This window comes from Coregonus clupeaformis, chromosome 11 (genome assembly GCF_020615455.1).
Source record: "Coregonus clupeaformis isolate EN_2021a chromosome 11, ASM2061545v1, whole genome shotgun sequence".
Taxonomy (NCBI): Eukaryota; Metazoa; Chordata; class Actinopteri; order Salmoniformes; family Salmonidae; genus Coregonus; species Coregonus clupeaformis.
Window position 1 is genome coordinate 49,211,105 of NC_059202.1, and position 13,004 is coordinate 49,224,108.

The following is a 13,004-nucleotide window of genomic DNA, read 5'->3' on the forward strand; positions in this document are numbered from 1 at the left end:
AGAGAGAGAGAGAGAGAGAGAGAGAGAGAGACTGTGTATATGTGTGTATGAGTGGAGTCCCAGTGTTAAAAGCAAGGCCTGTGTCCCCACATGGCAAACAGAGACAAACAAACAAGAACCTGACCGCAGTGGGACCAGAGTGGACCACAGTTAGCCCAACGGTCATAATTCCCATAATAACACCAGATGCCATGTTCTGTACTGACACGGTCTCACAGATGGAAGGGAATTGGCCACGTCTCTCAAACCCCCTTTTCTCCCCAGCATGGCATGGGGACAAGGAGGCTTAGTGGCCATATGACACCCTAGCAGTGTTGGGAAGCTACTCTGAAAATACTGTATAGTTTAACAAGCTGCCAATTACACTGGAATAAGTTAAGCTACCCTTTACTTAGCTAAAGTTACTTTGAAAAAGTAGTTCACTACATCCAAACTACTTTGTGATAAATTATCATATCTAAATCCGAAATGTCAGACTACAAATTGCAGAACAGATCACTCTGGAGTTAAATGCTAACAGAATGTGTAATTTAGCCTATTAAACACAAAAACGATGTTTCAAGTGAGAATTATGCAGATATGATGCTAAAACAAAAGGAAATTCCTTCTCCAACCAGATTTTATTTTTGTAAAATAAGTAGTGTTACATGACAGAAAAGTAATTAACTACTGAAAAGACTACATTTGAATTTAGTTCAACTACCACCAAGCTACAGCAAAATGTAATTAAATTACTAGTTGAACTACATGTAGTTCACTACTCCCCAACACTGCACCCTAGTTAGTATCCAGGGTAGAGCCTATGCTGTAGGATATGATAGAAAGGATAGGCCACAACTACACAGTCCAGACTGGAGGTTACAGAAGCAGGGCATTTAGCCATAAATGAGGACATGTGGCAGTCAACCACACATTGAATTAGTAATGGGATTCATGTTTTCAAAATGTCAGCACTTTGACATTTAAAAATACAATATGCAATTTTTACTGGTCTTGAATGGTCATTTCAATTAAATGTATACCGATTTAATTCTAGATGAAAAATAACGTATAATAATTTTATGAGCTTAGTACAATACTACTGTATACAATCTCTAGTTTGAGAGTGAAACTCTGTTCCTATCCGTGTTGTTGTTTTTATTACAGTGTGGGGAGAGCGTCAACGGTGGTGAGATGGCGGTGTTTGCCTCCAGAGCGGGTCCTGGGCTGGTCTGGCACCCAGCATGCTTTGCGTGCTCCATGTGTAGCGAACTGCTGGTGGACCTCATCTACTTCTATCAGGACGGAAAGATCCACTGTGGCCGACACCACGCTGAACTGCTCAAACCACGATGCTCAGCCTGCGACGAGGTGAGACGTTTGTGGGTGTGAAGAGCCACTGTGTGGCGCACACCATGCATTGCTCCTAAAACCACGCTAGGTCGGAATCGAACTCACACCAACACTTGCATACAGTGAGGGAAAAAAGTATTTGATCCCTGCTGATTTTGTACGTTTGCCCACTGACAAATAAATGATCAGTCTATAATTTTAATGGTAGGTTTATTTGAACAGTGAGAGACAGAATAACAACAACAAAATCCAGAAAAACACATGTTATAAATTGATTTGCATTTTAATTAGGGAAATAAGTATTTGACCCCTCTGCAAAACATAACTTAGTACTTGGTGGCAAATCTCTTGTTGGCAATCACAGAGGTCAGACATTTTCTTGTAGTTGGACACCAGGTTTGCACACATCTCAGGAGGGATTTTGTCCCACTCCTCTTTGCAGATCTTCTCCAAGTCATTAAGGTTTCGAGGCTGACGTTTGGCAACTAGAACCTTCAGCTCCCTCCACAGATTTTCTATGGGATTAAGGTCTGGAGACTGGCTAGGCTACTCCAGGACCTTAATGTGCTTCTTCTTGAGCCACTCCTTTGTTGTCTTGGCCGTGTGTTTTGGGTCATTGTCATGCTGGAATACCCATCCACGACCCATTTTCAATGCCCTGGCTGAGGGAAGGAGGTTCTCACCCAAGATTTGACGGTACATGGCCCTGTCCATCGTCCCTTTGATGCGGTGAAGTTGTCCTGTCCCCTTAGCAGAAAAACACCCCCAAAGCATAATGTTTCCACCTCCATGTTTGACGGTGGGGATGGTGTTCTTGGGGTCATAGGCAGCATTCCTCCTCCTCCAAACATGGCGAGTTGAGTTGATGCCAAAGAGCTCCATTTTGGTCTCATCTGACCACAACACTTTCACCCAGTTCTCCTCTGAATCATTCAGATGTTCATTGGCAAACTTCAGACGGGCATGTATATGTGCTTTCTTGAGCAGGGGTACCTTGCGGGCGCTGCAGGATTTCAGTCCTTCACGGCGTAGTGTGTGACCAATTGTTTTCTTGGTGACTATGGTCCCAGCTGCCTTGAGATCATTGACAAGATCCTCCCGTGTAGTTCTGGGCTGATTCCTCACCATTCTCATGATCATTGCAACTCCACGAGGTGAGATCTTGCATGGAGCCCCAGGCCGAGGGAGATTGACAGTTCTTTTGTGTTTCTTCCATTTGTGAATAATCGCACCAACTGTTGTCACCTTCTCACCAAGCTGCTTTGCGATGGTCTTGTAGCCCATTCCAGCCTTGTGTAGGTCTATAATCTTGTCCCTGACATCCTTGGAGAGCTCTTTGGTCTTGGCCATGGTGGAGAGTTTGGAATCTGATTGATTGATTGCTTCTGTGGACAGGTGTCTTTTATACAGGTAACAAGCTGAGATTAGGAGCACTCCCTTTAAGAGTGTGCTCCTAATCTCAGTTTGTTACCTGTATAAAAGACACCTGGGAGCCAGAAATCTTTCTGATTTAGAGGGGGTCAAATACTTATTTCCCTCATTAAAATACAAATCAATTTATAACATTTTTGACCTGCATTTTTCAGGATTTTTTTGTTGTTATTCTGTCTCTCACTGTTCAAATAAACCTACCATTAAAATTATAAACTGATCTCATTTCTTTGTCAATGGGCAAACTTACAAAATCAGCAGGGGATCAAATACTTTTTTCCCCTCACTGTATGTTCTCTGAAGGCAACAGCAATAACCGCAAGACCAAACCATGCCACGCACTTCTCATCAAACTATTTGTTAATGTGCCTGTCTTCAGGTTATCTTTTCTGATGAGTGCACCGAGGCGGAGGGGCGTCACTGGCACATGAAGCACTTCTCCTGTTTCGAGTGTGAGACGGTGCTGGGGGGACAGCGTTATATCATGAAGGATGGGCGGCCATATTGCTGCGGCTGCTTCGGTTCTCTCTTCGCTGAGTACTGCGAGGCCTGCAGAGAACACATCGGTAAGCCCTGACCACTGCATACAAGCAGACAGACCACTGCTTCTGCCATTGTAAAAGAAATGCCAGAAACTAAAATAAACTGAAATAGTAAAGTGTTAGATATCAATGTTTTTTAGGCAGTGAGAGAGTTTTAGTAATCCAATGCAAAAGATCAAAATAAGGTAACGTCATTATTCTCAGCCAGTATAAACATGTTATATGACATATGCCTAGGAGGAACTTGACGATGATTCAGGGAATCACACCACAAAAGTGTTTCACAAAATACACAAAACAACTTTTCCCTCACATCTGTGCTAACCGAAACCTTTCTCCTCTCCACTAGGGGTGGACAATGCCCAGATGACGTATGACGGTCTCCACTGGCACGCCACCGAGGGTTGTTTCTGCTGTGCCCAGTGTAAGAGTTCTCTACTTGGCTGTCCCTTCCTGCCCAAGCAGGGCCGTATCTACTGCTCCAAGGCCTGCAGTCTGGGAGAGGACGTCCACACCTCTGATTCCTCCGACTCTGCCTTCCAGTCGGCTCGCTCACGCGAATCCCGCCGCAGCGTCCGCATGGGCGAGAGCAGCCGCTCGGCCGACCAGTGCCGCCAGTCGCTCCTCTTCTCGCCCTCCATCAACTACAAGTTCCCTGGGTTCACCGGTGATGCCGGCAACACAGACACCCTCACCAACAAGTTGGCCCACCTGGGTTTAACCGACGAGGAGCGATTCTGGAAGGGGAGGGAGGACACGGAGGCCCCCGAGGACCGGGAGGAAGAGGAGTGGGCCGAGCACGAGGACTACATGACACAGCTGCTGCTCAAGTTTGGGGAGCAAGGTGTCTTCCAGCAGGGTGAGACGGTCGACACCAGACCCCCAACAGATCTGTGGATGACCGAGGCAGAGGTCAAGATGAAACAGTGTGAGCCTCAGGGCTCTAGGGCTGGGAGGGGAGGTATCAGAGGAGGTGGTGGAGGAGGGTCAGGCAGCGAAAGCCTGGCCAGTAAGAAGTACCAGGCAGATATGTACTGGGCTCAGTCCCAGGATGGGTTAGGGGATTCGGCCTACGGTAGCCACCCAGGCCCTGCTAGCAGCCGAAAGCTCCAGGAGCTGGAGATGGAGCACAGGGCTGGTAGCGTCGGGGATACAGGCTTCCAGAGGGATGAAAAGCAGTGGTATGATGACTCTCTGGAGTGTATCACAGACGGGCTGAAACAGACGGATCAGAGCGTGAGGGACTCCATGGACTCGCTGGCACTGTCCAACATTACCGGTAAGACATGTTACATCTCCAATGGAATAGCCTTTTAGTCCAGGACTTGGCTTAACCAGGTCTTGATCTGTGTAGCATCCTACTGTTCAATGTTCTGTGATGGCAGATTGTTATTTGAAACAGTATTGTGGTGAATAGACACCTTGTACAAACATGTATTCTCATTCTCTCTCCTTCTCTTCTTCCAGCGGCGTCAGTAAATGGAGACAGTAAAGAGCGCCCTCTGGTCTACTCCTTACAAAACTTCCAGGAGCTCGAGGCAGAGAACTGTGAGAACACAAGCAACATGGGAACTCTCAACTCCTCCACGTTACACCGCAGTGCCGATTCCCTGAAGAGCCTTACGTCCGAGCTGGAACAGGTGGGGGAGAATGTACCAGAGGAAGAGGAGGCTCCTCTTCCCTCTCCCCCAAAGCCACCTCACGTCCCGGAGTTGAGGAGGACTCGCTCCCAGTCCCGACCCCAACAGGTCAAGTTCTCCCCAGATGTCGTTGACAACAGTCGCTATGGTGACCTGCCAATGCGCCAGCCCCCCATGAGCGAGCGGACGCGGCGGCGGGCCTACCACTTTGAAGAGCAGGACCAGGAGCTTCTTAGCTTGGGCCGCCACCACAGGAGGCGCCGCAGCCGCAAGTCCCGCTCCGACAATGCTCTCCACCTGGTGCCCAAGGAGAGGGCCAACCACATTTACTTCAGAGAGAACCATAGAGGCCATGGGAGCCACGGCCTTGGCCACAAGGGGCCCCAGCAGCAGACCTTCCTGCCCAACCAGCAGAGGTATGGCCAGGGCCAACCTGGTCACCCCCATCCCGCCACCTCAGACTACGGGCTCCAGCAGGGCCCAGCCATGGAGAGGTTCCTGGGGTTGTGTGGGGACAGGGACGAGGATGACTGGTGCTCCACCTGCTCGTCTTCCTCCTCGGAGTCTGAGGAGGAAGGCTTCTTCCTGGGGCAGCCCATCCCCCAGCCTCGGCCACACAGACACTACTATGATGACCTGCCCAGCCCCGTGGCAGGCCTGCCCTCCCCACCTTACGGGGAAGTCCCACGGACTAAGTCCAAAAAGAAGAAGGGGCACAAGGGGAAAAACTGTATAATTTCATAAGTCCCCTTTTAAAATATACTCTGTCTGCATCACTTGTTGTTGCCACTGTTTGGAATATGGAAATGGCCTGCCTGCTTGCTACAAATGCCAAAATTATCTTGCCAACTGGGTGTACTACATGTTAATATGGCTCTGGTCTTCTCCTTGAGATGGATTGCAAAAAACAGACATGTAGTTGTATTTCGAAGCGCTTCATAATTTTATTAGAAAAAAAGTTTCTGCAATATTATGAATTGTCAACAAAGTAACACACAAAATAACTTGGAACAAATGTATTTATAAAGCAGGATTTAGAGACCAACTGAAAATACTATTTAACAGTGCAGATAGAAATTAATGCATATATTGTAAAGTTCAAATACAAAACGGATATTTTTTTATAACCTCGAGTTCCATGAGATTTTTTGTTTGTAGTGGAATGGCATTGAAAGACTAAACTGATTGCAGTTATTATAGGATCTACTCTTTTGCTAACCAAGGTTTTAAAAATGAAAAGTATGATAGGAGTTTCCACCAGCGAAGTTATTACAGAATACAAGTATGATGACATCAGCTATTTCCACGTACGTGCTTCTTTTGTATTTAGGCTTACCGGTACGCATTTGCTGCCCTGACAAGTGGGGATAGCATATGTACTATATAGGGCCTGGTTGGGTTGACTATTTTATTTATGGGTTATATTATATTGTTAACAGATCAGTCATCTGTATAAATGTAAAAACTGGAATATAAGGCTAAGATTGATGATAATAATTGTAATAAAAAATATATTATAACATGTCAGGTTTTTTGTTTATTCCAAAAGGAGAGCAATGTCCCCAAAAAGTTGGTACAGAACTAGTATGTGTATGAAGAATGACTATAGTGTAGAGGAACAGAAAATGCTGAAAGTTAAATAACTTTATTAAAAAATAGAAAAGGGAACAAAGAATTTAAGAATGCAAAACATGACAGTAAACACTTGTAAATGCAAAACATTCAAAAATCTTGTTTTCGGACACTATTTTTCTGGAGAGAACTGTAGGTATTGAAAACACCACTCATAACTCTTCATTACAGTACACTGAAATGTTGATTACTGAATTTCTCCAAAAAGCGTATTCTCTACATTCCTTGTGTGTGTGTGTGTGTGTGTGTGTGTGTGTGTGTATATATATATATCTGCATGATTCGGTTATTTAACACTTGGTCAGAAAGCCAGAAGTGGAGTTCTGCAATATGTGTGTAACTAAGGAGAGAAGAAATGACTGCTGGACATGAGGTTTAAAGGAACCACACCTGAATTGTCTTCTCAAGTCTGAAATCTATATAACAGCACAAAAAAAATATATATATACATATATGAACCCTCTAAAGTGACCTCAAATTCGATAAAATATATATTCTCAAATAAGCATGTTTCCAATTATAAAATCAATTTTTATTTTAGTTTACAATTGTTAGTTTTTTCTTCAAAATGTACTTGAATATCTTGGCAGGGTCATGTTTCGGAGGACACATGGCTCTCGACCTTCGCCTCTCCCGAGTCCGTACGGGAGTTGCAGTGATGGGACAAGACTGTAACTACCAATTTGGATATCACAAAATTGGGGAGAAAAAGGAGTAAAAGTCAAAATAATTTACAAAAACAAAAAAACTAATTGGTACTTCAATATGAATATGATTTCTTCTTAATGGCACAGTGTGGAGAGGATGCCACACTAGGTTGCCTCCTCACAGTCTCTATACCACCACACAAACTCCACCTCTGGTCCATCAGTTCCTTCACATAATAAGGGCTTCGTGGTTCCCCCTCACATTGACGGTTTGGGCTTTATGACCTGGTCCAGCTCTATGATAAAGTGTCGGAGGTCGTCAAGACAACGCTCCCTGATCTCAATCAGATTGTCTTTCAGAGGGTTCTGGAGCAGCTTCTCCAGACTAGGCTCCTTGACCACCAGCATCTTGACAACCGTGCCAAACGTCTCGCAGTCCCGCTTGTATAGCTAGAGACACACACAGCAACAAATCATTACATTAGAAATGTGTACAAACCATAAAGTGAACAATGTTCTGAAACGTAGTAGTACTTAGTAAAATAACTTCATTAATACCAAGGGAAATTGATTGATCATCACCACATAGTCGACAATACGAAGTACAAAGGCAGACATGGATAAGAGCGTCTGCTAAATGACGTAAATGTAAATCATTCAATAAATGTTAACACAAACTATTAACACAATCAACACATGCACTATTAGAAGCAGGAGAAGCCAGCGTCTTACACAAATACAACTGAACAAAGTTGTGCAGTGACACCTTTGCTTCAAAGTGTATTTAATAGCTGTAGCACAAGTAGCGAACACAGTTTTTATGGGTTCAGACCTAGTCCTTGTTCCAACACTTCACTGTGAACTTCATGAACCCACATTTCTGGCAAGTAGGTGTATTCAACGAAACAGGTGTGTGCATGTGTGTGAGAGCGAGCCGATGTGTGTGTGTGTCCAACCATCCATTGGAACAGAAGGGAGTGAAGGTGTTATATTAAGAGTCTGTTAGCGTTAGCTGCTCAGTTCTTTCACACCACATGGTAACAAAACAGGCCCTCAGGTCCAGCAGGCAGCTCTGGTTTACTACCACACTAGAAAGGGCTGTTAACCTCTATTAAAGCAGGGCTGGGGTCCCAGCCAGGTGCTAGCCCATTGGGCACTAGGTCTTTAACACCTGGGGGTTGAAGTGAACAGACCCACTATGTGTGTGTGTGTCCCCTTATTTGATCCTTCCTGGAGGTCAGCAGTCAGCAGGTCTGGCCCTGGCTTTCACACCAAAGTGCCTTATGAAGTGCCCTTACAAAGGGAGCAGTCTGGGACAAGGGTTCAGCTGTGGGTTTCAGTGGATTCTAACAAGTCTCCTCTGAAGTGTACTATGAAAGTGCCCTATGGAGTGCTCTTCCAAAGAGAGGGCACAGGGAGCTCAAGGGTTCAGCTAATCTAATCCTGCCAAGTTTCCACAGTCCTCACCACTCTTCAGAGCATATTGAAAATGCTTGATGAAAGTTCACTGGAGCTGGCTGGTGGTAAGTTTAACTTTACTGTTGCTTTTAGCACCAATAAACACTTTATACCATGTGTGTAATGTGCTTTGAATTCAAGCCTTGGTTATTTAGTCACTCTAAAATAATCACAATAACTGTATGCTAGCTTCATTAAAGATAGAACGTATTTTGTAGTCACTGAGCTGCAGTAGTCTCAAACTATTTTTAGTCAGTGGCAAACTTTTTTCCAGTGGTAAAAGCTGTTTCATTACAGGAATAACATTTAACATTTACATTTTAGTCATTTAGCAGACGCTTTTATCCAGAGCGACTTACAGTTAGTGAGTGCATACGTTGTATTTTTTTCAACATACTGGCCCCCCGTGGGAATCGAACCCACAACCCTGGCGTTGCAAGCGCCATGCTCTACCAACTGAGCTACAGGGGGCCATTCTCCGCATCAATTTCACAGAACAGCAAGAGATTCCTGTGACCTATTTCTTTACAGTAGTGATCTAATCAAGTAGTCCCAGGATGCTTCCTTAAGAGGTAAAAAAGTATGTCATGTTAAGACCCTGTAGCCATTTTGTGAATCTGGGCTTTAGTATTCTTGTTTTCTACTTTAGAACAGCTTAAGCAAAGAAAATGTGTACTTTTTCAGATGTGTTATCTTCGACTGCACAAACTAAATATATGAGTTGTAGAGTGGTCTAAGGACAGCTGGGCTTGACCACATAAAATTAGGCCTTGTTCCAGGACACTTTCAGCTAGGAGCAAAAAAGTGTGTGTGTGGGAGGTGAGTCTGACAATGCGGTACAGATAAAGAGGAGGATGTGATGTTTATGATGCTGTAACTCACAGGTTCAGAACAGGACATACTGTATCCTGGATGAAACATGAACTGCCCAATGGTCACTAGCAAACAACCACAGGGCTCTCAGAAGGCCAAACTGACAGAGAGAGACTGTTCTACACAATAGAGTGAATAATAACAAGCACATTCCAGGTACAGTAACTACAAAAGCACAGAAATAAGTCATGCTGCTCATTGACTGACCATTTGGCCTATATTGTGGTTTAAGCGCATCTTGAGCCATATGCTACTGACGATTCCTGTTCACGAACTGTCACCAAGCACAACTACCACCTGAGGGATTTTTTACGCTAGGGTGGGGTAGAGCAAAGTTAGGCAAACTAGGTAAAGACAGTTAAGTGAAATTATACACACTCCACCATACTCTCCAGTGAGACTAAATGAGGGGTCTCTTCTCTGCTCTACCTGCTAATTAACTAAATTAAAAGAGCATCAATGCCTCCAGACGTCTCAAGGTCTCCAGCAGCATTCTCTCTCATCAGTCTCCCTCTCGCTTGTCTGAGTCTCTCCTCCACCCTGAAAATAACCCCCAGCTCAGCTCAGATCAACTAGCTGCAGCATGTTGAGGTAGTTAACCCAGACACAGCTATCTGCTCATTCCCGCATCTCTAACCCACATTCTCCTCCCTGTAGACTGCCCTTAGAACTGGAGCAGAACTGCTATGACCTGCAGAGGTGTTTTGCCGATGTAGACAAGATTCTAGAACACATAACCGGGTTAGATTCTAGAGAGAAAATTCGACACGATTGTAGAGTAAAACCTGCGCACAAAGTACCAACAAAAAAAACAGACAAAAATATATGTGGCATATGTTGGCCTGAGAGACTGATGCTTTAATGTCTGTGGCCCATCATGTCAACCGTAGCCACTGGGCGACAATGACAGTATGAAAAAAAAAAAAGCTTAATAATGGATGCACTCACTAACTGTAAGTCGGTCTGGATAAGAGCGTCTGCTAAATGACTAAAATTTTTAAAAAATTTACAGGCACCACCCACAGGGAAGTGAAAGACTAGGAACACACTGTGTTGCCAAGTAAGCCCAGGGTCAAGTTCCTCTTTCAACAACATTCTCCTACAAGTCAAAGAGGGACAAATCGTTTCTACTTCATTTGGAACAGTTTTACCAAACATGGAATATACACTGAGTGTACAAAACATTAGGAACACTTTCCTAATATTGAGTCGCAACCCCCACTTTTGCCCTCAGAACAGCCTCAATTCGTCGAGGCATGGACTCTACAAGGTGTCAAAAGTGTTCTAGAGCTATGCTGGCCCATGTTGACCCCAATGCTTCCCACAGTTGGCTGGATGTCCTTTGGGTGGTAGACCATTCTTGATGCACACAGGAAACTGTTGAGCGTGAAAAACCCAGCAGCGTTGCAATTCTTGACACTCAAACCGGTGTGCCTGGCACCTACTACCATACCCCGCTCAAGGCACTTAAAGCTTTTGTCTTTCCCATTCACCCTCTGAATACACAATCCATGTCTCAATTGTCTCAAGACTTAAAAATCATTCTTTAACCTGTTTCCTCCTCTTCATCTACACTGATTGAAGTTGATTTAACAAGTGACATCAATAAGGGATCATAGCTTTCACCTGGATTCACCTGGTCAGTCTGTCATGGAAAGAGCAGGTGTTCCTAATGTTTTGTACACTCAGTGCAAATCATATAGTCCTATTACAGCAAAACTGAATTCAGGTGACTTTCAGCACTATACATTGACAATTGTAAATGTAGGCTAACTAACTTGAATTCTGAGCTTTCTTTGTTTAACTCAGAGGGAATAAGCATAACTGTGAAGAGAGAAGAATTGGTTCCATGTTTAAAGATGCATAAAGAAACCAGTAACATTAACAAGACAAAGGCATGCAGCGCAGTGTCACATCTCATAGTACCCACTACTCACCATTAGGGCTGTGGCGGTCATGACATTTTGTCAGCCGGTGATTGTCATGCAAATAACTGCCGGTCTCATGGTAATAACCGTTAATTAACATAAACACGTTTAGCATCTCCTGGCTTCCACGCATAGCCTACAAGCCACTGATGTGGACCTTTGGAACATCTACATTTTAAAATGTATAATAAATCAATTTAATATAGCCTACACTATCACAATGAATCCATTATTTATTTTAGACAGGTCTAAAGAAACATGACACAAAGAAAATGTTGTCTATTTCAGAAGAACAGAATAGAACACTGAGTTGTCCTTATGTTAGGTCCTGATCTGGCTATGCCATATGGCTGTGGGCTACACTAGTTCATTTAGCATACAAGATTTGCTTAGAATTCCATGGCATTATTTTATAGTATGAAGAATATGAACATAGCTGATTAAATAGAAAGGATATTTTCTCCAAACGATTTCTGAGTGCTATATGCTTAATTTAGAGTTATTTCTGCAACTTTAGTTGTGATACAAACGTTGGGCTATACGTTTAGATTTTTAATACATTCTAAAGCTGCATGATGCGACACTTCATCAGTCTCTCATTCACAATTTGACAAGCACTTGATAATAGTCTCACCAGGACTTGAATTTTACGACAGCATCCCCCTTGTGTGGCCGTAATGCACCCCAAAAAATCAATGCCTTTTGCAGCCAAAGTGGGCGTTAAGCCCTTGGGCTGAATATAATCATTATAATTCCCTTCTGCAATTAGCGGTAAAACACTGTTCTCAAAAGTGACCGCAAATGTGATTATGCATGTAATGCTTTATTATAAAATGTGAATTTTTATGGTGAAAATTATCTCCTCCAAACTTGAAACTCACACCTATGTATGCCAGTTAGGCTCTACACCGGTTGTAAAGCGGATTAATGTGCTTAATTTTATTTGGCCACTTTAGTTGTGACACAAACCTTAACAAAACATATAGGCCTACGGGCTAGGCTACATGATGTGTACAACTATGATTTGAAAAAGTTGCAATAAAAAGGCATGCGTTGTTTCCTGCCTTACTGCACACGCTGGGCATCATTCATAAGTGATAATATATCATTCACAAGTGATAGGCTAATATTGTCACCCATCAGACTATTCTTAATTTAATCTAGTCTTTACAAATACTAAATAATATACAGCTGTGGAAAAAATTAAGAGACCACTGCAAATGTTTCTTAAAACAGCACCTCTACATGTATGACAGCCATTCCATTCCAGTGTCTGTTGAATTCCAACACAGGCACACCTCATTCTACTGAATTAGGTACTGATTAGGTGATCACCTGAACCAAATATTATTTAACGAGGAAAAGTATAAAAACCACTGCTGTGGTCATCACTATCCTTTTGCAATAGGCCCAGCTGGATGGCAAAAACAGTGCTAATAGTACCTCAAAAGTAATATTAATAAAAAAATAACTATTAACCATGCCAAAAGAGTTGAAAAGGAAAGTTTTGAGTGAGGAAAA

General features: G+C 43.5%; 2 protein-coding genes across 3 annotated transcripts in view; one reads left to right on the forward strand and one right to left on the reverse strand.

Moving 5' to 3' along the window:
- The window catches only part of LOC121577048 (prickle-like protein 1), a 45,118-nt gene extending 37,884 nt beyond the window's left edge, over positions 1-7,234 (forward strand). For both annotated transcript variants that reach the window (XM_041890758.2, XM_041890759.2), the window contains exons 5-8: positions 1,147-1,350; positions 3,143-3,329; positions 3,655-4,584; positions 4,773-7,234. In XM_041890758.2, coding sequence (XP_041746692.2) covers positions 1,147-1,350; positions 3,143-3,329; positions 3,655-4,584; positions 4,773-5,689 — 2,238 coding nt within the window. In that variant the 3' untranslated portion in view covers positions 5,690-7,234. The remainder of the gene's footprint in view (positions 1-1,146; positions 1,351-3,142; positions 3,330-3,654; positions 4,585-4,772) is intronic.
- Positions 7,235-7,253: 19 nt separating this feature from the next.
- Positions 7,254-13,004, reverse strand: part of LOC121577049 (periphilin-1) — a 32,246-nt gene continuing 26,495 nt past the window's right edge. The window contains exon 11 of the mRNA XM_045223576.1: positions 7,254-7,674. Within this exon, the coding sequence (XP_045079511.1) occupies positions 7,483-7,674 (192 nt within the window). The 3' untranslated portion in view covers positions 7,254-7,482. The remainder of the gene's footprint in view (positions 7,675-13,004) is intronic.